Here is a 25281-nt window from a genome sequence, read left to right as displayed (position 1 = left end):
TGGGAGTCACTCTCAGTCCTTTTCAAAGTTCATGTGAAAACTCTAAAGTTCCTAAGAAACAGATGAGCTCTTCATTATTATTATATATTTCTTGTTTCACTGATGCAAATCAGATGCAGAAAACTGACCTCTGCAGAAACAACTTCTCATTTGCCTCAGGGTTTCTCATAATATAAAATAAATGTTGAGGTGTGGCTGACAGAGAGGATCAGATGTACACTGGCTGAGAGTGAGCAACATCCTGCCAAGGTGAGTGGAGGGAATGTGAGCTAAAAAGAAAGATATTCTATGTTTTTAATAATCAATCGGTGCAAAACTGTACTTTCTAATTTGAATGTAATTATTTGTAGAAAATTGCTAGTAAGTGATTTCACAAAACTAATGACAAAATATTTTTCTACTTAAGATGATGTGGACACTGTTATCCATCTTACTGATTGGTAAGTCATTTTATTCACTAAAACATCAGTTTAGTCTGGTACTGATGATTCAAACTATTATAATGTTGCATCTTAGTGATCAAAAAAGTCCAGTTTTACAGTGAATGAGCTCAACAACAACATGAAACTAAATGGCAACACTAAAGAGTAAAACTAGTGTGAGAATGTGGTGATTATTTCAAAATTAACTTCAAGTTGGTCAATAAATAAAAATCAGACTTTCAACATATGTCTCTGGCACTTCACAGGAAGGCTTTGTGAAACTGAGCAGACAGCAGGTGAGGCTAAAATAACATTGCTGAACTCTAGAAACTGAACTTATGTAATTCATGGATTGTAAAAGTAACGATCAGTTCTTCTTTTTTCATTCCCAGATGTCTGCAGCACACAGAATATCAATCTGACTGACAAGGAAGCATCAAAGTCTTCAGTCTACATTAATATTAATAGCATACCGTACACTGGTGACAGAGCCTATGATGGGAATCGCTCCACATGTGCTCACACCCTGCAGCAGAACAACGCCTGTTGGAGAATTGACCTGAAGGCTGTTTACAACATTTCCTGTATGTCTGTATTTATCCCAACCGATAATAATACTGACTTGTCAGGAGCTCAGATCTACATTGGGAACTCTCTGCAGAACAACGGCGCCAAGAACACACTGTAAGAACATCCTGTTTCCTTAATGAAATTTATGTCACATTTTGATACCTCAAAAGAAAAATTACAGTTTTAATGATCAATTTCATGCACATTTTGCTTCCTTTCTTTGTTAAATGTTTTACAGAAGGGATTTCTAATCCAAAGCTATTTTTAAACCTGGATTTGAATTTCAGTGCTTTGCTCAAATTTGTTTACATGCACTCACCAGCCACTGGTAGTGAGGGGGTTGGACCCAATTTTTGCCTTCAGAAATGCCTTTATCCTTCGTGGCATAGATTCAACAGGGTCCTGGAAATATTCCTCAGAGAGTCTGGTCCATATTGACATGATGCATATTTTGGATGTGCATCATGGCTGCACATCCAAAATGCAAATCTCCCGTTCCACCACATCCCAAAGGTTCTCTATTGGACTGAGATCTGGTGACTGTGGAGGCCATTCGAGTTCAGTGAACTCACTGTTGTGTTCAAGAAACCAGTCTGACATGATTGACGCTTTATGACATGGTGCGTTATCCTGCTGGAAGTAGCCATCAGAAGATGGGTACACTGTGGTCATAAAGGGATGGACGTGGTCAGCAACAATACTCTGGTAGGTTGTGGCGTTGACGCGATGCTCAGTTGGTACTAGTGGGCCCAAAGTGTGCCAGGAAAATATCCCTCACACCATTTCACCACCACCAGCAGCCTGAACCATTGATACAAGGCAGGACGAATCCATGCTTTCATGTTGTTGATGCCAATTTCTAACTCAACCATCCGAATGTCGCAGCAGAAATTGAGACTCATCAGACCAGGCAACGTTTTTCCAATCTTCTATTGTCCAGATTTGGTGAGTCTGTGTGAATTGTAGCCTCAGTTTCCTGTTCTTAGCTGACAGGAGCGGCACTCGGTGTGGTCTTCTGCTGCTGTAGCCCATCCACCTCAAGGTTCAACGTGTTGTGCATTCAGAGATGCTCTTCTGCATACCTCGGTTGTAACGTGGTTATTTGAGTTACTGTTGTCGTTTATCAACTGGAACCAGTCTGGCCATTCTCCTTTGACCTCTGGCATCAACATCACATTGCACCCACAGAACTGCTGCTCACTGGATATTTTCTCTTTTTTGGACCATTCTCTGTAAACCCTAGAGATGATTGTGCACGAAGGTCTGTCATTTTTCAAAAGGTTTCCTTTTGAGTTTGATTTCTTCCCAACATGGAGTCATAACAAACTCTCTGCTTTCTTTGGTGGCTCCACCTTCTGCATCTCCATTTTCAAAACCACTCAGTTGTATTCATTGTCAGATCAGTTCTCTGTTTTTTTTTTCTTTTTTCTCTTGTTCAGGGTTTTCAACGTCACAAGCTTCCAAACAGGTCAGATAAATGTCTTCAAATTTCCCACATCTGTGTCTGGGCGCTACGTCACCGTGATCAAACCAGAAAACAAATTCTTGGTTCTTTGTGAGGTGAACATCTCTGGCACAGAGCTCGGTATGTTTCATTTAATTCTCAGGCAAATAAATTCATTACAGGCTGAAGATGGTTTGACGCTTTAAAATTTATCCATTAATTTTCAAACAAAGACGAAACATGTTTTGGTCTCAGTTTTTGTCATGTGTGCTAATACAATATATAGATACTATTTTATTTATTCGCACATGTTCGGTGTGTGCTCATTTTCTCACTTTAAAGTGCTGCATTAATCTGTCTGTGAAACGTTCTGTCAGAGAAAAGATGTTTTTATCCTGATGCACTTTGTCATCCAGTAAAATGCAATTATTTGACTGAACCATGTTCATAATTCTAATATTCTACTAACAGAGATTTATACACACCCTTTATAGGCAGGAACAGATTTTTGTTTCTTTTAAAGTGAAAGACTAATATAATTTAAGCCTTGTTGTCAATTTTCAATGAAGATTTTTCATACAAGCAGAAATATATACATACACTCTTACTAAACTTTTAACAAATGTCCCGTCTGCAAGCTGGATGTTGATCACATAGTTTTTTGTCTCTGTTTACAAGCTTCTGTGATTATTATAGCCGACAAAAGTCTCCTGATAGAAGCAGGAGACTTTTATCAAGCTGGTTGGTTTTCTGGCAGATATTCTGACTTTCATTAGACTTGAAGGTCGGCTGCTTTCATTCTGATGTCTGTTTCTTTGTCCTGCTGGAACAACCAGCTGTGTCAAAATTTCAACCATCTCACCCAAACTTTCTCTTTTAATTAACAAGACTCAAGCTGAAATGGAAGTTAGTGGAACAGCAGCATCTCTGAATGCAGTGATGTAACTGAATCCTCTCCCAGATTGCTAAAATGTGCACCATTTATTATTCTAATACGGACAAAATTGTAAATATATTAATTCCTCTCTACCCCTTTCCTTACCAGAATCTCCCTTTAAGCTGATCGACACAAACAAGACCTGGGAAGAAGCTCTGTCCTACTGCAGAGGTAACCACAGAGGTCTGGCCTCCATCTTGGATGAACAGATGCAGACGTTTGCTGAGCTGGAGGCTGAGAAAGCCAACAGTCCCTTCGTGTGGTTCGGCCTTCGCTACGACTGCAGCCTAGAGTCCTGGTTCTGGGTGGATGATTGTAATGTTGGTTCTGGTGTCAAAGATTGTGACACCAGTGGAGCCATGGAGACAGAAGAACGGCATCGCTGGTTCAACAAGTCTGGTGATGAAAAGTTCAGTTTCATCTGCGCATTGAAATAACACTGCATACAGATTTTATTTACTCCGTCAGTTCTCTCTCATGAAGAAAGAAAAGCTTCTGTCTCTGATTTGTTTGTGTGATGTGGACAGCACCTCGTCCTCTTATCCTTGAGAAGATGTTCTCTCCTCTCTAGTGTTTCCTGTTCTACACTGAGATTCTTCTTCCTTCCTGATTTCATTAAACAAAGCTCTGGTTGGGAGCAAACACTGTTAGAAACTTTAGTTTGTACAGGAACCAGAAGATATTTGCATGTTTGTTTGTTTTTTGTAATTAAAGACAAACTTTCACAATTTCTTTGATATGCATCATATATTATGCAAAACAGCATAACAGGATATGACGATTATATAAAACAGCAACTGCAACCACATGGTGCTTAAAAGTAGAAATGATTTATAACTTAATAGGCCAATCAAAATTTCTGACTCACTTTGCTCTGTTAATTCCTATGTCTTACTATTACCATTATTGATAACTTATTATTGTTATCTTACTATTATTATTATTATTATTATTATTATTATTATTATTATTATTATTATTATTATTATTATTATTATTATTATTATTAGGTTTTTTTCCCTCTCTGTTTTTATTTTATTCATTTTTATATAACACATGTTAAGAAGAGTTTATAGATGTATTTTGTTGGTAACTATTCTGACGCTGTATGTCTGGTTGTTATTTACAGTCATTTCCATTATTATCATCCATAGATTTTCTTGTCTTGTTATAAGAGTTAGTTTGTAGCCATTTTGTCAATGTAATATAATGTATTTGTTGGCTCTTTAGCACCGTATATTTAACACTTACATAAATATTATAACATGGTTTTAATTAAAGGTTTTGATAATTATTAAGTCGGTAAGTAAGTAGCAGTAAACAAATGGTTTTGTTCTTGGTTATGTATGCACATGTTCTCTCTATACTATTGATTGCTTGTTTTTAAAAATCTGTTTGAAATAAATGAATAAATAAAGTAGAAAAATATTTGAATGAAACAGCTTAGTGGCCTTTTTATTTGAATTCCTTTTTGTGATTGTTTTAGCTTAAAATGACTGATTTTGCATCACTTTTTCTAAAGGTTGCAGATTTTCTTCAGCTTTATATTTGTCATATCACAGTCTTACAAAAAAGTTGAAATTCCTCTACATCATCTTCGCATCCCTTCTCTTTTTTCTCATCAAATTGTAATCCTCATTTAAGCCAGGAAGGCCCTGCATCATCATACTGCTGAAGTACTGGAATACTCATCATTTAGCTAACATTATCTGCATGCAGCAGCATTACTTTACTAACTCAGTTTGTCTGGAAGAAAACTAACAAGTGTTTTGGCTCTGGCTTATTGCTGAACATGACACATAAGATAATATTAAGGCATTCTGACACTGTTCTTTCACAAATATACAAAACAGCATTTGGGGCTTTGCCAGAGCCAATGAGGAAATAGTTGGTCCATTGCAGAAGCAAACACCTACGCACGCCTAATGGTTGCCATGGGAGATTTAACCTGTGGAATGATTATTCATTCCTTAAACATGAATGAAAGAATCAAAGAAACACTCCAGGTATGATTCTGATGAGAGAATAACTTTATAACATGAAATGAAGCTCAAAAAAACAGATTTTCCATTCCAGCAAGAAGGTAATAAATAAATCTGCCAGGGATGAGAACATATTTACTTTATCCAGGGACTAATTTACACAGATCGTAAAAATGTCAGCGATTAGAGAAAAAGTCTACAATATAGAACAATACAGAAAAACAAACACACTAAGTGATGCAACAACACAAGATGTGATTTTTTTTTTATGATACACTGAAAGTAAAGCTATGGTAACTCAGATGTTACAGCTCTTAGTTTACAGCACAGATAAAATTAAACTTTTCATGATCAGACTTGTTAAACCACAAATGGTCTCCTTCTTTCTCCATGGCTCCACTGGTGTCACAGTTTTCTTCTGGTTTGCCATATCTCCAGCGTTTAAACTCTACTTCACTGTCATCAACCCAGAACCAGTATTGGAGGGAGGAGGCGTAGTGAAGTCCGATCCAAACGAATGGACTGTTGGCTTTCTCAGCCTCCAGCTCAGCAAAGGTCTGCATCTGTTCATCCAAGATGGAGGCCAGATCTCCATGGTTACCTCTGCAGTAGTTCAGAGCTTCTTCCCAGGTCTTGTTTTGGTCAATCAGTAGAAAAGGTGAAGCTTAAAAAAGAAAATTAATTAAAGTCAAGCATAGCCAGTGAATTATGATAAAATGACAACATTGAATCCTAACATTCCACAACACGGGTGATACAAATAAGGTGCTGTTATGCAGCAACATGTAAATGTTACAGTAACCCAATATATTTGCATTAGTCAACAGCTTGACCGTTCCTCTGAAAGGTGAAATTATTACATGTTATGTAGTTTATTGATGGTGAGAGTTGATGAACATGGATCATTTACCCATTTTTGTTCCAGTGATTTTCACGTCACAGAGAGCCATATATGTATTTTCTGGTATGATCACAGTGACGTATCGCCCCAACACTGAAGTAGAGAACTCATAGACATTGATCTGGCCCGTTTTGAAGGCTGTGATGTTTTTAACCCTGGATAAGAGAGAGAAAATTAATGCTGACAAGACAAAATAAACTCTTCAAAGCAGGAAGTTGAAACTAGAAATTAGATTTAACTTCACATTTATCCCAATGTAAAGGCGTATGGTTATTCACCGCTGCAGGCTACACCAGGTCCTTTGGATCCGACCTTGACTGAGTGTTGGTTTATTTGACTCAGTTCTTCTATGTGTAATGGAAATACAGCTACTGCTGCCTGCTGTCCTTTGAGTTAGTTTTTTCTTTTGTTAGTCGACCCAGTTATTTGATTGTGTTTGTTTCTTCTTAGTATACAGTATGTCAGGGTGGACTAACTGTTTTTCATTTTTTTGTTTGTATGTCCTGTGGTTTTGTTTTCGGGTCACTTTGTGTCAAATGTTAGTGGATTAACAACAGATGGATAAAGTTTAATGGGAAACCCCCTTATCTGAGAAGCAATAAATATTGTTAATCAACTTTAATCTCTGTTGATTATTACCTCCTGGCTCTTAGGAGCATAACAACCAAATGATTAAATATGTATTTTGAAGATCAGAAAAAGAATGACTGCATTGGATGAAGCACATGAAAAAGACTCAAATGTAAAATAAATCAGTTTAAGGTAATTGAAACTCTTACAGCTTGTTGTTGGTGCTGAAGTTCTGATGAGAGTTCCCGATGTAGATCTTGGCACCTGATATGTCCGGTGTATATCTATACCATTTGTCAACATTAAAAATAGAGATACAGGTAATGCTGTAAACACCCTGCAGGTCTACAGTCCACCAGGAGTTAGTCAGATATTCGGTGTAAGAACATGTTGAATGATCCTCATCAAAGGCTCTGTCAGCAGGGTAATATGTTAGGTACCTATCATAGGTTGTAGACTGGTATGCTTTCTTGTCCCTCAGATTTATATTTGGTGTTTTGCAGCCATCTGTGACTGAACCTTTCAAAATACAGAGAATTTAACTTCAATGTGTTGATCTTCACATGACAATCATTTTACGGCTTATTTGTCTTCTCATGAGAGTTATCTACAATAAAACTATGACATGAAAAGTTAAACATTAAATGGATATCAAATAAAAAACACATTGAACCTACTTGAGCCATCACTTGCACACAGCCTTCCTGCAGAGAAAAATGAAAAAAATAAATAAAGTTTTATAGTGGAAAATGTCAAAGCCATTTTCAGATTGAATACAGTTAATACTCATAAACTTCTGCTTCAGACCCTGAAATTAAACCCTTAACATTATTTTTGATATGTGGTAAAGTATGAGGTCACTGACAGTAAAATTAAACTCTTAGAGCTTTTTTAAATATTTATAACATTAAAACATCAAACTACAAAGTAAATGAGCAGCTTACCACTCAGACAGATGAAGAACAGAATCCACAACATCTTTGGAGGACAAACAAACTAAAATGACTTTTTCTTCACTAAACTATACTCAGACCAGAGGATGTTCCCTGATGCCTCCTCCTCTACTAATAAGTTAAATAAGAGTCAGTTTGGGTTGATGTAGCTTCTCTCCTCTTTCAGGGGGTTTGTCTCTCTAAGCTCATGTAGATAAGATCCAGTTTCATGTTTTATAATGGAGGGTTTCAAATTACACAACTGTATAACATATACTAGTCCATGGTTACTGCTGTTTGTTTTTGTATCTAATTTGCATTAGATCCTAACAACCTTAACAGAGAGTGCTTGTGTGGGACAAAGTGAGACGTGTCAACTCTAAAATGCAATATGTAAGAAAATAAATAATAATCATAAAATAAATGATCTATTACTTTTATAAAACATTCATACTTGCAAGGAGAATCCATGAAATAACACAAGACATAGGAAATACAGCAAATATTCACACACAGGACAGTTGCAAACGTATTCTGGCCTTTATTGTACAGGAAACAGAGAGGAAATGGGAGAGGACAAGCAGCAAAGATCTTAAAGTTGGAAATCAGAGTCCAGACGGCTGCATAACGGCCCAACATGTTTGTCTCATTTAAATGTTTCAGATTATGAAAATATTCTAATATTATACTTAGATTTAAAAAACAAACAAACAAAAAAAAACTGGCATTTGCATTCTCCTTCAACAAAACAAAAACTAACTCAGTTTAGGTTTAGGTCATGATACCCACACCAACCTCCGCAGATGGTCCTCGCTTCAAATTGATGCTCATAATAGAAATGCAAAGATGTTCCAAAGTTCAGTCAAATACAAACTTTTGCATCAGTTCCCAGAAAAAGAATAAAAAATGTGGCACTGTGCTTGTTTTGTTGTGTCAAGAGATGCAAATACTTTGCGTTTTGCAGAAGGCGTTGTATGAATAAAGGCTTTCAATCACTTCTCTGTTCTTCCTGTTTCTGAGTTATTACTTTTTGATCAATCTAAACATTAAACATGATCTTACACAAGAGGCGGGGTACACCATGGACAACAGAGCAGAGCAACACAGAGATGGACAGGATAAACACACCCAATCAATCGATCAATCAATCTGACAGTCATGTTTTTGGATGGTGGGAGGAAGCCGGAGTACCCGGATGCATACACACAGGGAGAACATGCAAACTCCATGCAGAAAGACCCCAGACCGGGAATCGAACCCAGGACCTTCTTGGTGCAAGGCAACAGCTCTACTAACTGCATCACTGTGCAGCCACCACATTTAAACAGATCCACTTTATAGAGTGACAGCAGCTTGATGGTATTTAATTTGATCAGAGAACTTTAATGAACTGAACCCGGGTTCTAAATGCTTCATGATGGCAGTCATTTATTAATATAAATATGACTGGATTCATGGGTATTAAAGCTCAGAGGGAGATTTTATTCTGAAGGCTGTAATACAGAACATTAAATTACAAAGTGCATCAGTGGAGCTCGTAGCAGAAACCAGTTATGAACTGTTCGATGAAACAACCACTAGAGGGAGCCAGACGACATGTCTAATTTTAGATCAGGCTGTTGAATTTCTTCCAGATGATAATGGTGACAATTAAGGTCAAGTTCTGTATTTAACAAGACATTACAGTTAAGTCATGACCTTGGCCGATTTAGATTCTAAATTTTAATTCAATCAAAAGGTTTATTTCTGATAGGAAATCAGATCAGCATCTCTCATAAGGTAGAAATGAAATGACGGACCAGAAAAAATTGGGTATTAAACATTATTTATTCTTTTCTCAGTAATCAATAGAACAAAGGTTAGACAGCACTTTATGAACGTAAACTGTGATATCTGCAAATATTAACTTAATAACTCAGGTTAACCTGAACCTTTGCATCTGATTTAATGTTCTGATACTGTTCCAAGAAATGTTATCTATGTCCTCTTTACCGGTTTCATGGAAGCCGGGTCGGCAACAAGCTGTTCATTCACATCTTTGTTCTTCTAAATGTTCAGGCTTTTATTAGATTCCATGTGAAAATCTGCAATATAATTTTAACCAATGATGATGTTTAATTTTTAACATCACTGTTAAAGATATACGCTGACCATTTCTGTGCTACACACAAGAGAAAAATGTTCAAAAGGAGTTTTCTCCTGAAAACATGTTCAACAAGTCATATTTTTCTCTATAATATTGACTGGTTATTCAATATGAAAGTTTATGCAAAGTAAGAGACTAAATAAAAACAAAAGGACCTCTTTATATAGCATTTAATTTTCCTCAATAGCCTGAATAAACCGCATTAGTAGAACTGACCTGTTATTTATCTTTACTTACCAACTTATTGTTTTTTGATTTGAAGTAATATTAATGTTTCTTAATGATCCGGCCAGAGTCTCTCAACTAGATGAATAAGTTTAGGATTCACTGTTTGATTTGATATATTTCTGTATATAAACTGTATTATTTTACACAAAGTGCAATGAAATGACATTTGTTTTGAACTAATGATTTACAACTAAGCAGAAACAAACTGGATTACTGATGAGAAATAAATCTGTGTTCAGGTTTAGAAGCAAACTATGAAAACTTTAAAGAGCAAACAGTGAAAAAGAAAAACAGCACTCAAAGTGGTTTTAAAAAGACATTTTACTTTGTTTGTACATTGTTGACCCTCTGACAGGATGGACCCGGGGTTCGTCTAAAGATGACCGATTGCTGTGAGGATTGTTCCACCATCTAGCCGTCTAAATTAAACAGGTGAGGACTACAGCAGAAGTACAGTAAAGGGTACAGAAATGGCACAGCAGGTAAACGGTTCAGATCACAATGTTCGCTCTTAGACCATCAGCACAAAGTTAACTGGGATACATGATGAGGGCCGGGGACAGAATCACGATGCGGTGAACAAATATGGCACCCGGACAGACCAAACGTTGCAGGAGTCAGTCTGTTCAACATCTATTCACTGAATGTCTATAAGCGATGTGACGACAATATTTTTTATTTTTTTTGTATTTACATTAGCGGACACGGCCATTCGGGACAGATTATTGTGAAAAGGAAATAGCACACAGTAAAACGGTGAGGGCTGGAGACCTGGGAGCAGGAGGCCTAACCTGTGGACTAAACCACTCTCTGTCTGCGTGAACGTCTAGAGAGTTGAACACTTCTGAAACGGTACCAGGCGTTTGTTGACATGACACGTGGCAGCTCCACGTAGAGAGATCGTTCTGCTGTAAACTGTAATTCATAGCATATTCTCACCGCAGGAACCTTTTACCTCTGCCGTTTCCACTGAGGGAACCAGGATGGAATCACATTACCAGAGTAGAAATCTACTGCCCTGGTAGAGAGGTAGCGCTTCTTTCTGTATGTATTCAGAACCAATTACAGTCGAGTCACATAAATGCATCAAGCATGGAGACGGACGGCGGGTTGCAGACTGCTGGAAAACGGCCGTGCCGCTGCCTTCCTCCTCTTTGCGCTTGCCCCCTGGCTAACGAAATGATTCACAGCAGCAAGTACACCAGCACAGAGCGCGCACGTCTGTAAGTAAGGAGAAAGCTGTGTTTTTATTTTGGCCGTCTCCATAGCGATATCTGAGAATCCAGCTGGATCCTGCAGCTGGCAGAGCGCTAACGCCTTAGCAGGTTCTGTTCTCATGAAGATATTGCTTTATCCATATCATCTGGACTGGGGAAAGAAAATGCTGTTTTGTCTTTATATTCAAATTGAAAGTGAATATTTGCTGGTAATACTAACTGATACATGAGGAATAATTTCTATTATCTATTCAAGGACTTTACAGGTTTGTTGTAAAGAATGCAATCTTTGATGCCACCGTCTGCTGTGGGTTGATATCTGCATCCACAGACGAACAAATCTGAATCAGCGATTGAGTTTGAATGCTGCTTGAAAACAATAACAAGTATTGCCTCTTTGTATATGGTAACAAATTAACACTTGCTGCCTAAAGGCTTCATTTACATCAACACAATGGTTTTGAACTCATCGCTGGAAACACACTCAAGAAAAAGACAGAGGACATCTAAAAGGTTCCTGGAAAATACTGGAAGTACTTGGAGGAAATGGTTCAGAGTAACACAGTGGAAAGGTACCTTTTAAAGTTTGCATCAAAGGAGTTAACTTTGATATTAAACAAATGTCTCTAGAGTCATGATCATGACAATTAACTCATTGTTGAAGTCTGATAAGAAAAATGTATCAGGTATTATTAAAACCACAAAAGCAGCTTAGCCCTGATCAGACTGTCCCAAGTCCACCAACCTCACATTTCGTATGTACAACATGAGATGTTTGTTCTGGCTATCGCATGCAACATATGACAAAAGTACACTTCAACATTACAGGTTATTCATGTCATGGACAGGCACTTGTCACTGAACGACAAAATGCATAAAGTCAGCTCTCTGTCAGTTCCTAAAATCAAGATAAATTACAGCCAACAGTCAAAAGTCTGTTCAAAAACGAGATCATATAAACGCCGTGAGGGAAACCGAACGTTTCCATGTCTGGCTGTGACAAGTGCCTGGCGACAAAATACAAGTAGCTTCGTTAAAAGACTTAAAAAGCGGACTTTCTGAAGTCCGTTTCAGGTTCCGGTCATCTTCTAATGTCGGAGGAAAGCAGAGTTTGAACATGATTTAGTCTGAAGAAAACGTGTTTAAGAAGGTAAGAAGGTTTTTTTTTTTTTTTTAATTTTCACATTGAAGAGTTCATGAACTCGAGTTCAAAACAAGTGTAGGAGCCGTGTAGGCACGAAGGTTTAGCCATCGGAGTCACCGACGAACAGTAGTTGGGACAGCTTTTAGATCGTCGTACCGTTTCTTTTTAAAGCAGTAAACAGGGGCGTCGTTTGGTAGATTTTCCACAGAAAAGAGGAGGCCGTCCTGCTTCTTCATCACAACTGAGACCGTCCTCTTTGTTTACTGGAGCAGTTTTTCAGTCTTTTGGTTTCTGGTTCCCCAGGGTGTCAAGTCTGTGACAAAAGGGAACTCAACAGAACGCTGCTGGGACGTGCACATCATGAGTCTAGTCACGGGTCTGACAAAAAAGACTCAATAAAAAGGCATAAGGAGTCATCAAGGGGCGAACGGAGCAATAACAAAACAAGCTCCTATCATTTAAAGCGAAACAGTCAACAAAAACAACTTTTAGGCTTCGTCAAATCGACAGGTTATCAAAACGCAGGGCTAATAATACAACATTATTTTTAGTGCAGAAAAAATGGTGCATGATTGTTCTTTTCTTTTTTTTGGAGCAGTTACAAATGTCCAGCTCTTTAAAACACGTGGTATATAAATAGAAAAATCAATACACTGATTATATCCCTTCATGTGTGAAAACAGAAGGAATATAAAAGGCAAAATACTGGTTAGTCATAAAAAACAGGGTTGGTCTCTCAGAGCCATTTCATGGTATAATGTGAGACTTAAGGTGCCTAATCAAGTGGAAAAAGTGCAAACTTTTAAAGATGAGTTTAAGTGCTTTAGGTTGGGGGCTGTGGGGAAGGTTTCAGTGCAGAATGGGTTCAGATTATAATTTCAAATACTGTTAAACAGTTTCTTCTTACAGTATGGGTCAGGACACAAAGATCTACACATCGCGAGTCAGTCACTTTGTTCTTATTAGAATCGTGACATGATCTTTTTATGCCTGATTTCACTAGATTTAAACCTCACAGTGGGCTTTGCTTTGTTCTCCAGTGTCTCCTGCCACAAATTGCCGTCTTGCATGGGAGGCACCACTTTCAGCTTTGGCACAGCATGTTTACTGTTTGAATCTAAGAATCTCTTTTTAAAAAAGGGTCAAAAAAGCACATGGCATATATATATATTTTTTTTTTTATCAAAAAGTGGAAAAAAAGAAAGGAAAATGTTCAAAAACATCATCAGCAGTTCAATTCACACACATTCAGTGGCGTCGCCGTCGTTCAAATTTGCAGATGTTCAGTTAAAAACTCGTAATAATATCGATGAAGCGGTAAGGCGGTATAAAGGGAAAACATTCCGTACTATTTAAAAGCGTTTTAGCATTTGCATTCATGCAGCATCTGGCTACTCGTTTTATTGCCAAGTGAAGCCTCAGCCTCAGACTAAAATGTCATCGCAACTCCTGGTGAAGCACAAAACCAAACAGCCGTTTTAAATGAATTTCAGACGCTAGAATAAATATCCACAACGAATCCTGGATTTAGATTCATGATTTTGTCCTAATGTCGCATTTTGATCCGACTCAGACTTAACTTTAAATCTAACGCGCTTTAACGTCGGCGTGACGAAATTGCTGTCGGTTTCGGAAAGCAGGAAGTGTGAGCTTTAACGTAAAAATTTGTGGTTTTCTGTCAGTCTTTAAACTTGATTATCAGAGATCAAACACAGATAATTGTAGCTGATGATTTGACTACCTTCACAATCCTGAAGAAGATAGATTTTCCCATGTGTTTCCAATATACATACCAGGTTTCCTAGCCAGCTAGTTTTTGCTTTAATCTGTTATTTCTGAATGATATATAGTGGGAGTTTTCATTCTCAGCTCAGTTTTAACACTTTTTTTTCTTCTAAAGTTAATTTTGCAGCAGCTGCTTTATGACCTCTGTCAAAGTTTGATCTTGATCTAAAGCTAATAATTGGTGTATTATTACTCTCATCTGGACTTGACTGGACAGTGAAATAGTTCTTGTTCATGCACGTCAGTGGCAAGCAAACAAGGACACAAATAAAACTTAATTTATCTAACTGACCGGTATCGGCCTAACTCAAGTCAATTTTCAGGCCAAATGTCAGTCTTTAGTCTTCGGAAAGGGACAAGCTTTTCCTGACGCTACGTGACGGCTCCCAAACCTCGCTGTCGTCCGTTTCGTCGCCGTCGTCCTCCTCATCGTCTTCATCATCCTCCTCGTCTCCCGCACCTGCGCCCGCCGGCTCCTCAGTGTTCTCCGATCTCTCTCCATGCGTCTCCTCCTCGTCGTCCCGCGCAGCTTTGTCCCCGCCCGTTCTCCCCGCAGCTCCGGGCTCCAGGAAGGGATCCAACCCCAAGTCCAAGCGCCGCTGGACCTCAGCAAACCACTCCCTCACCTTTTCACAGACAGAGACACAGCTTAAAATGTCAAATAAGACGTGGAACGAGTGCAACATATATTCTTTCATTTGGACCAGCAGGGTGATATCTCATACTGCCGGAATGAAAATGCAACGTCAGAAGACTGACGGTCACTGGTTGCGTCACAAGAGCAACTCCCTTAAAATATTACGGCTCATAATTTTTAAAAAGTCAAAACAGCACATTTGTTAGGACAATGGCAGACCGTAGAATGTTCTCCTTTATCGGGTTGTGTTCAGTTTATGTCGCAAAGCGATCACATCGCACTACTTTTTGAACTTTGGGGCCCCATAATTACCTAGAGCTGTTATTCAATATTAACGGAAAACTACCCAAACCGAGTAGAGTTGAGCCAAGACGAGCTTGTGCACTGCTAGCTAACAGCAAAAAGGTCATTACTAATATTAAATATTAGTTCTAATTCTTTGAAAAGAGGTTCTACTAGGCTACCTGTAATAGTTGTCTGTTGTAGGAATATGTCCAATTACAATACATTTATAAAGAACTGAAGAAACTCCCCGGGTAGCTGAAGGCCGAGAGTTAGGTTAGAGTGAGAAGTTAGCCATTTAAAATACCTGAACAGGTTCATTTTCCCTGGATGCAGCTCAATACGGCAAAAAAGACAAAACATTTTCTACCGAAGAAAGTCCTTGTTAGCTAAAGCTAGGTGTGACAAGGCGGCATCAGTCGGCCAGATTTTGTCGTGAAAGACAAAATGTGAAAAAAGCAGAAGTGTCTCTTTAACGTGTCATATCCTGTTTTTGCATAGTTAAGCACTAGTTTAACAAGTTTTTGTTTTCCAGTATTTGAATCAGGAAGGGAAAAGATGGAGACAGATGGGAATGGTGCTCTAACCAACTTTGGGTTATTTCAGCTTACAATTATTTAACCACTCCTATAGTGTGCATAGAGTTTTGAACATTCATTACTAATAATTAAAGCGACATAATAAAAGAAAGAACAATAAAAAAAATCCCATACCCCATTTTGACACCCTATTTATGCATTTAGCTTCTGGGTATTTTCTTTTAAAATCTCCGTCGCCCACCTGTTCGTAGCTCATGTTGGTCTTGGTGACCAGCTCATCCAGGTCTTGCTCGCTGAGGAAGTGGTGCTTCAGGTAATACTCCTTCAGGATTTCCCGCCCGGTCTTGAATTTCTTTGATGGCGGGGATCTTTTGACATCTGCGCTGGAAGAGGAGGAGGACCTCTTTGGCTGCTTCCTGGTTTTGGACCGCCCCCAGCCGCGATTCCGACCACGCCTTTTCCGACCGCCGCCCCCCGTTTTGCCGCCGCCGCCGCCTCCTTCGCTCGGTCCCTCGACGTTGCCACTTTGGTACTGGAAGAACCACTTCAGGTTCCCGTTTTTCCAGGAGTACCGAGAGTCCCCGAACCAGCTGACGATGTAATGGCGGGGAAGGCCGCTCTCCTCCGCCAGCTGGTCGTACTCCTCCGGCGTGGGCCACTGCGTCCGCACAAAGGCACTTTTTAGAATGTGGAGCTGCTCTGGAGTCTTTTTGCTTTTCTCTTTAAGGTCTTTCTTGCTGCAGCCGCCGCCGGACAGCTGCTTGCTGCGACCTCCTGGAGGAGTCTGACTCCCCTTTCGAGACGAGGAGGCAGACGGAGGAGAGTTGCTTGAGCCTCCTAGTTCCCCTGCTTCCTCTGCCTTCGAGTTATCCGTTTCGATCTTCCCTCCCTCGGACGACTCTGGTGAGGGCGTACTCGCGGCGGGGACTTTCCGCCTCTCGTTGAACCAGGCGTCGATCTCCCTCCGAGTCAGCTTGGTTTCTGTCCTCAGACGACTCAGTTCTTCGTCCGACGGCATGCTGCTCTTCTCGAAGCTCTCCTCCAGCACCACCAGCTGCTCGGGAGTCTTCTCCTTAAACTTCTGCAAAGTGAAGTCTGGGAAGGGGTTCCAGGTCTTGACTCGGGTCTCTTTCTCCTTCTCCTTCACAGGGGAAGTGCTCGGAGGGTGAGGGGAGACGGGGGTCTCGTCACTCGAGTCGATGACTATAGGGGTGTTGGCAGCGCTGCTTGAGCTGCTCCCCCCTCGCCCTCCTCCGTCGTGGAAAACAATCACGTGGCTGTTCTTGGAGTTGCGCTGATTGTAGCGAGTGTCGCTGAACCACTTTTTGATCTCGCCCTTCGTCAGGTTGGTGAGCTTCATCAGCCGGGCAATCTCTGCGTCCGAGGCGAAGTGGTTCTTCAGGTAGCTGGCTTTCAGCTCCGCCAGCTGCTCTTTGGATTTCTTAGGTCTCAGACTGAACGAGTCAGCACTGAGGGCTGAGTTCTCCTTGGAGAGGGAGGGGGAAAAAGTTAGCCATCAACATGGTGCTCCTGTTGTGTCATTTTACACAATAAGGTAGCAAACAGGAAAAAGGCAAATGATGTAAACTCTAAACAAGGCGTTAGTGCAACGTTTAAGAAACACCAGTGTAATGAGATGGTGAAAATCCTAAATCTGCTACTAAAACAGCAAGCGCATCCAGATGTAAAAGGTGTCCCAACCTGGGGAGACAGAGAGGGAGGCTGGACTGTGGTAGCCCGTTTTAGCTCACTGTTTGTCGGCGTGGACTGACAGGAAACTCTGCTGGAGCTCTGAGACTGACTGGGCAAACCTGCCACAGTCAACGTGATTGGACTAGTCACTGGAAGATTCCCACCTGGACCAACCTGTGGTAAACAAATACAGAGATCACTGTGTCTGGCTCTCATGCATGTTTTACGACTATACAGCAACAAACATCGTTATGTTTTAGCAGGATTTAATGTCACACACCATCAAAAATAATGCATAATTGTGAAAGGAGCATGTATTAAAGGGAAGTATTATCTGTTTTCATACCACACAGTGCCATTTTATAGCATAATCAAGTAACTACATTACCCTGTGTTATAAAAATGTTCTATATATATGTGCCTTTAAAAACTCCTGCTCTTTCTGAAACTCCACTTTCAGGAAGTCATCACAACAAGTCTCCTCTGTTAAACCTTTAATGATGTTTTTACCAGCGTTTCACTGAGAAGTAGCTCGTGTGATGAGCTCAGGAGATGCGCAGTTCCACTAGGTGTAAGTGCTAATTGCTGCTGGCTAGTCTGAAGGAACTGAGTGGGGGAGGGCTACTCTGAAAGGCGGAAGCTTGGAAACCGGGAAAGTGAAGCTCCAAGGAGGCGGTCAGTCCACCCAGGCATTTTGCACAGCTGAATGGTTGCCACGGGAAATTAAAGGATTCCTCAAACACGCATGAAAGAATCAAGGCAACGCTCCAGGTATGTTTTCTTAAGCTCAAGCTCAGTCCGGCTGAGACATTGCTCACACAGCAAGCTTGAAATCCAGAGCCGCATCCCCGCTCATTGAAATGCGGAACATTCTTTCTTTCTTTGCCTACCTGTGTAAACACAAGGCCAGGTTGGCCCACAATCTGACAGGTCTGCAGGATGGACTGCAGGCCGTTCGCCGCAGCGGACAGCTGGTGCGCGGGGATGACGGTGATGGTTTGAGGCACTGTGTGCACGGTCCCGTTAAACTGCTTCCTCCTGGCCTCCTCCACTTCCTCTGGAGTCCAGCTGACGCCGTGCTTCAGGCGCTGGGCCGAGAACCACACCTGCGCACAGATCGAGTGTCTCTAGTTCAAGCAAGACAGGAAAAAAAAACAACAACAAAAAAAAACACTTTTGATGATGAAAAACAATGTGATCTTTTAACCTTGATCTGCTCTTCTGTGAACTGCGTCTGTGATGCCAGGCTGCTTATTTCTGCCAGGGAGGGGTAAGGAAACTTCCTGTAAGTGTTGATCAGAAGAGGGTTGGAGTCCATAGCTGCACTGTAGGAGGGGATGCTGCTCAGAGGAATCAGCAGCTGGGACTGAGAGACGGCCGCTGCTGCGGCTGCTGCACTCTGCTGGGCCTGGAACGCTGAAAGCACCTGGCATGGCGGCAGAGAGGGCGAACACCGTTAAACACAGCAGCTGCTGCAGATGTTTGCTATTCAGTATCAAAGGTGTGAACTAAAGGTGTCGTCCCTGAACAGGGACTCAGCTGGGAATTATCTGTCCTTTTCCCAAGGCTCAAAGTGAGTTTTTAGGGGGCTGGTGGCATGCAACACATTTCCCTACAACAGAGCACTGCACAAATATTCATAATCCTAGTAGTTTTTCCGCATTTCGTCAGGTTACAACCACAAACTTTGACGGATTTTATCAGGATTGTATGAAACGGTTCCAATGTGAATCAAAACACAAATACTAATTGTAACCAAATTTTAGAGCTGTAACTAACGGTTATTTAAGTAATCGATTAATCTATTGATTATTCTGACATTAACCAATTAATTGGATTTAAAAAAAATCTGCATATTTTTCAGATTTAAATAATTTAATTCCTTTTCTAAATAAGAAAATAAATAGTTTGTTACCTAAAATTCAATAGCAGTATTCATTTAGTGTACACTTGATCATTTGTAGCAAAGGATGCTTCTGCAGCAAAAAAAGACAATTACTTCTAAGATCAACATGTTAAATGCTCGGCTCTTTCTGCTCGACTTAACAACATAGTGCAGCGATGATCTTTAAATAACCGACTGATAACTGGACAGCAAACGGTGCTTAGGAGATTTGTTTTTCAGAATTTGAGCTAGGCAAAGCTAACTGTGTATGTCACTTGAGGAGTTTTGGGTAAAATATAAGTGTATTTTTATCTTGAACGCAAAATTTGTATATTTTTGAACAGATTTATCTTAATACAATGTTAAATCAGTTGTTTTTTATTTTTAGCAAAATGGCTTATTTTTGAGTCTGAATACTCCAGCTAACGATTAGTTGATTACTAAAGTAGTTGTCAATTATTTCAATAATCGATTAATCCCAATTAATGTGATTAATCATTTCAGCTCTGAACACCACGTATCAGTTTTCTTCTACTAGAACGTCCCTCACAAAAAAAAAAAAAAAAAAAAAAAAATCCCAGTAAAAAGAAAGCTGTGGATGTGAAGTGATAAATTTGAAGTGGTATGAACACTTCATGTTTAAATAAAGAAGCAGTAAATCTTTGAGGTTTTCTCTACCTGTGCCAGACCAGCAGGCAGAACTGTGGGGTTTAAAATGGAAGATTTTCTCAGCTGCTCTGACGGTGGGCTGACCAGCAGGCCCCCTCCTCCGAACTTCATGGAGTCGTGCAGCAGCTTCTCCACGGGCGTCATCGGTCCGAGCGGGGCTTCGATGGGCTCCTGCTCCCCTCCCAGTTCCCCGTCTCCTCCTCCTCCTCCTCCTCCTCCTCCTCCCCCCACGCCCTCCCCCGCTCCCTCGTCAGAGGATTTGAGGGAAACGGCGATCCTCTTGGGTTCGGACTTGGTCTTCATCCTCATGATCGGGGTCTTGCTCAGGGAGATGGCTGAAGCCGCAGCTGAGTCCGCTCCTCCCGCCCCGGCCGAGTCGCTCTGCGGCTCCTGCGCGGTCTGATCGCAACTCGGGTCCTCCGGCGAATCTTTCGGTCTGGATTTCAGTGTGGAGCAGACGACTTTAAGGTCGTCGGCGCTGGAGACGCCGGCTTCATCTGCAGGGGGGAAATAATAATAATGTTCTGCACTTATTTTCATTTGGGGCCTATTTAGCTTAGGTTATTTAAAAAAAATGGCTTGATTATAAAATGAGTCAAAAGCACTTTTCATGTTTTAGTTCTCAAACTTTTTTTTCACACAAAAGGAATGAACACAATTTTTCAATAGTACGTATAATTTTTAATAGAAAAAAAGCTCATACTTGGCAACCAAAAGACAAAAAAAGTTACTTTTTAAAGAGAATATTCTTTCTTATTGCTGTTACTGAAAATGATTTGGATTTGTTACGTGAAAACAACTAGTGTTTTTATTAACACTAATTTTATAGCATGATATTTCTGGATCCGCAGGTTGAAAACGCCTGGTCTAGAGGGCCACAGAAAATATCTACGGCGGGCCGGATTTGGCCCGCAGGCCATAAGTTTGACATGTTCTACCCTGTTCATATTCGTATCTTAGTTCTCTAAGTCTGAGTAACAAAGATCCACAGCCACTCAGTTCTGTGAGGGCCTCACCTGAATCCGGTGGAGTGGGAACAACTACCACCGCCTGGCCAAGCTCCTCCGTCGCCTCCTTCCCCTTCCTCTCCTCCTCCTCCTCATCCCCTGCCTCGTCCTCCTTTGTTCTCTCCGTCTTCTCCTCTACGGCTTCCTGCTCCACCACGTCCGAAGGCAGCACCATGCAGGGCGTGGTGGACTTCCGGCGGCTCGACATCTTCGATTCAGACTGACTCGTACTTGTGTTGCGGCCGAGCTGTCCAGGTTCACATATTGCAGGTCAGTGAGTTGATGAGCTGGATTCTTGGAATCCCGTTTCTCTGAATGGAAAACACAAATAAAGGGAACATCTTAAGGTCGTATACATGCCTCCCCCTCGCCGGGATTCAGTAATCGAATTCATGATTCCTTAATTTCCTGCAACGGCTTGGAAACTGTGTGGGAGTGGACGTGAGTGTAACATAGTAGGTGTTTCAAGGTTTTATGCAGGTTTCACCAACTCAAATGGAAGATTTTCTCTTTTAACACCGTCTCAGTACTATTATGAATGAAATTTCAGAACTGCGCCGTGACAGAAACGTACCAAAGAGGAAATTGCAAATAAATAAACTGCACAGGTTGGCAGCAGAAGTGAACCATTGGCCAAGATGAAGAGCGTCCAGCCAACTGGCCATAAATCTGCACTGACTAAACTTTTCAGCCTCTGACATGCTGGATCGATGCAGTAATTTATGTAAAAAGAGGCCCAACCAAGTACTGAGTGAATAGAAATTAACATACTTTAGAATTTTCTATTTAATATACAATTTTCTATTGATCTTGTAATGTTATATTCTAATTTTCTGAAACACTGAATATTGGTTTTTCGCAACATGTGAGGGGAAAAAAAAAATCAAAGTCTTGAAACCTTGTGTCTTTATATGATTTTCACTTCATGAAAAGACAACAAAATATTCGACTTTTTTTATTTAATTTTTTACAAAATTCAATTGTTTTATATTCACAGTTCAGGCCAGTGTGTATAGCTTAAGTAATAAGCATAGATATTTGTTCAGGAGGCTGTTTGGATAAATACTGCAGAGCCCCTTCACTGCTCCATCCACATGACCAATGTGTAAAACCAATGCCTTTATAAACACACTGTAAAGTGCTTTGGGACACATTTTTATTACTTAACGGCGTTAAAATGTATCACTGGTTATAACTACTGTGCGTTCACACAGCTCTGCTACCACTGTGAGGTTTTAACACCAGCACCTCGAAAATGTGGAGGTGTCAGCTAGCTCATTTGTTATTATTAAAGTAACAATAAAGCATTACCATATGTTACAAAGACAACACGAAAGGCTGTTTTTCAGCGACACAGGAGCGTTTTAATGCGGCGGGCCAACTAGCCCGTGTTAGCCGGGCCGGTCATTATGAGGTCTGGCGGTAAACTTACAAGAACTACAGTAATGTGCACTGTGTTGCTACCAGGCTGTAGAGGCGAAGCGAGGAGTGATTTCCTGGGTCTCGGCAGAGCAGCCTCCAGGTGCTCCCTGTCGGTATCCGTCGGTGTTGCTTTCTCCTCGGGCTAAGCATTCAGCCCGGCCGGGGCGGCTGCGGCGTTTACGTGAGTTATTAAAGCAGCTGGATCTCCCTAAAAAATAAAATAAAATAGAGCCAGCCGAGACAGACGGACCGCTTTAACGGCTACAGCCCTCCTCTGCTGATGCTGGAAACACCGGACATCTCTCTGCTGGTCCGAGCAGGTTATCTCCCACCAGAAAGCGGCTCCTCATAAAAGTTCACCCGGCCACAAGACGGCTCGTCTTAGCTGTTCATAAAAAGGGCCGCCCGGTGCTTTGTTTTTTGATGACCTATTTCTCAAATATTTTAACGGCTGATTTTTTTTTTTTTTTTTTTAATGATCAAACAGCGTCATCATTCAATGTAATACGTCTTGACGTCATTCCGCGGCGACTTTCGGGGAATCTTAAAAATGTTAGCAGTTAATGGAAAAAATGCCCACTTTAATGCAAATACGGACCGTATTTCAGAATAAGGCAGTCACAGTGGGCTCGGAGAGGGCGCTGGGTGTTGGACAATCAGCGCAAAGGGTCGTAAACGCGTTCGTTTCCGATTCGGCTGGGTGCCAAAATGTCCTTAAATGACCTGCGAGGGGAAATATGAGAAGCTACTTAAGGACACGCTGCTAGTTTCAGCCAAGGTGATCCTCCTGGCTGCTGCTTTTCATTACATTAGGCTGGCTGCCTCGGTCTGTTTAATAGGATATTTTAAAAACAACAAAAAAGAGTACACTAAAGTTAGCATACGGTGCTTCGCAAAAGTATTCACAACCTTTAAACTTTTCCTCATTTTGGCAACCTAACCTTAGGTATTTTAGAAAGATTTAGCGTGACGGACCAACACAATGTACAACATAGTTGTGCAGTGGAAGGAAAAAAAAAACTATTATAAGCATTTACAAATATGGAAATCTGAAAAGTGTGGCATGCATTTCTATTCTGCCTCCTTTTCTGTGACGCTTTGATCTGTTGAAACCAAGATTTAACTTTTTGGCTACACTATGCTGAACACAGTGGTGGCAGCACCATTCTGTGGGGGAATTTGTAGTCAGAGAATCTGGTTTGGAGCTAGAAGTTTGCAATACTGCACATTTGGTTGTTGACCCAATACAAATGAATACAGGACTAGTATTGTCAATACCAATACTTAAAAAACATCTAAGTACGGTAACTGAACAACTCGATTCAGTTTCAGTTTAATTATGGTTTTGATAAAATAAATCAAGACACTTATTTGCCTATAATCTTTATTTAAAGCAAATAAAGATTTGCATAAAATCTTTATGTGCTTAGAGACTTTAGGTAAATATATATATATTTTTATTAAGTAACTACACTGGACAACAATGTAGCAGGATAGAAATAACTTAATATGCTGATGGCCTTCTGCTAAACATAAATGTTTATTAGGATAACTGAGTCTTTAATCTGCATGTAATATAAATAGGAACACTTATTTCCCATCAATACTTAATGTTCAGCCATATTCATATTTGAGGTTTAAAATATACATCTTTCCATAAGTGTATATTTTTGAGCTGCAGTAAGATTTTTTTCAAAACTGCACTTATGGGATAAATTGCATTTGAAAGAAAGCAGACATTTTGACTGCAAACACGACAAAGGTCAAAAATGTAAAAATAAAAATATTTGGTATTTTGATTCCTGCATATACCAACATGAAATCTGTGAGGATATCAGAGTAATTTTGCAGAACATATGGAAGAGAAACTTTAAACAAAAGTAGCGATTTCATCACCCTACTATCCATCCGGTACTAATATTCACCTTGGTATCGATAGTATCCAAATTTAGATCGATACCTGATCAAATGTGACAAAGACCAAAGGGCCAACAGAAACTGTTCTGTGTGTGACCTGACCAGGTGGAGGATATTTGCTTTCTATTAAGATCGTCTCTGTTGAGCATGTCCAGAAAGAGATAGGTCACCAGTCTGCTGACCTACTTTTCACTAGAATCACTTACTGTCACTGCCTGATGCAACCATTGAGTCCTGACAGAAATAAATGAAAATATCCCTTACTACACTTCAGACATGTTTTCAATTTGATCTTTTACACTTTAAGCCGATATAACAGATCCCCTTTTGTGGCCGTTTAGTTATTTCTTAGCCATTTTATCAGAAATGCTTGCTACAGAACCAGCTTTATGTACAGGCACTCCTGGTAAAGATGCTTTTAAAACAAATTTTATTTCAGTTGGATAAATCCACAGTAGAATCTAAAAATGATTTTCTGCTCAGGTCAGGAAAAATAGATTTGAAACAAAAGTAATCAAAGGTTACTATTGGTGAATTTCAATACAGTGACATTTTGGGGTTATCAAATCTTCATGGTTGCCAGTAGACGCTGCTGATGATTGCTCAGTTATTTTCTGTGTTACCATCACAAACGTAAACATCTATTAAACTCTGCTCTGGCTTTTATTGGATCTATGTGCTTTGATCAAACAAAGTCATCCCAGTGTCCGTAGTATGGAATATGTATGTGGAAAAGCGCTTTATGCCGTCTGAAGTATGGAAGAGGGTCTGTGAGTCAGTTCCTTTACCAAAGGTCAACAGGAAACTGAAATTGGGTCGTCGTTGGATGTGATAAAAAAACAAACAAAAAAAAAGGCAAAGACTCGAGACTCAAAAATGACCCAGTTGTTTCCAGAATGATCCATTTCATATTTTCAAAGATTTAAATATACTCTAATTAAAGGCTACGTTTT

At 40.2% G+C, this 25281-nt stretch overlaps 3 protein-coding genes across 4 annotated transcripts; 1 reads left to right on the top strand and 2 right to left on the bottom strand.

Moving 5' to 3' along the window:
* Positions 1-208: 208 nt before the first annotated feature.
* Positions 209-4812, top strand: LOC106928714 (uncharacterized). The gene is made up of 6 exons (XM_015005164.2): positions 209-249; positions 407-440; positions 689-718; positions 815-1106; positions 2432-2577; positions 3482-4812. Exons 2-6 carry the CDS (start codon positions 407-409, stop codon positions 3808-3810), a joined length of 831 nt encoding a protein of 276 aa, XP_014860650.2. The 5' UTR covers positions 209-249; the 3' UTR covers positions 3811-4812.
* A 573-nt stretch (positions 4813-5385) lies between these two features.
* On the bottom strand, positions 5386-7985 carry LOC106928715 (fucolectin-4-like). Of its 2 annotated transcripts, XM_088014022.1 has the most exons (6): positions 7771-7981; positions 7504-7530; positions 7267-7345; positions 7036-7110; positions 6266-6411; positions 5386-6019 (listed from the first exon to the last, which is right to left on the bottom strand). In XM_088014022.1, exons 1-6 carry the CDS (start codon positions 7802-7804, stop codon positions 5670-5672), a joined length of 711 nt encoding a protein of 236 aa, XP_087870148.1. In that variant the 5' UTR covers positions 7805-7981; the 3' UTR covers positions 5386-5669. The 2 variants fall into 2 exon arrangements, with proteins under 2 accessions (XP_087870148.1, XP_087870147.1); XM_088014021.1 differs by having other exon boundaries at positions 7036-7345; positions 7771-7985.
* A 2450-nt stretch (positions 7986-10435) lies between these two features.
* Positions 10436-23068, bottom strand: zhx1 (zinc fingers and homeoboxes 1). The gene is made up of 8 exons (XM_015005161.2): positions 22422-23068; positions 20999-21300; positions 19992-20479; positions 18636-18854; positions 18319-18534; positions 17438-17602; positions 15978-17222; positions 10436-14904 (listed from the first exon to the last, which is right to left on the bottom strand). Exons 2-8 carry the CDS (start codon positions 21195-21197, stop codon positions 14617-14619), a joined length of 2820 nt encoding a protein of 939 aa, XP_014860647.2. The 5' UTR covers positions 21198-21300; positions 22422-23068; the 3' UTR covers positions 10436-14616.
* Positions 23069-25281: the final 2213 nt, after the last annotated feature.

This window comes from Poecilia mexicana, unplaced genomic scaffold (genome assembly GCF_051168715.1).
Source record: "Poecilia mexicana isolate PSO_F unplaced genomic scaffold, ASM5116871v1 scaffold_16, whole genome shotgun sequence".
Lineage (NCBI taxonomy): Eukaryota > Metazoa > Chordata > Actinopteri > Cyprinodontiformes > Poeciliidae > Poecilia > Poecilia mexicana.
The sequence above is the reverse complement of the archived record's forward strand: the minus strand, read 5'-3'. Positions and strand labels throughout refer to the sequence as shown.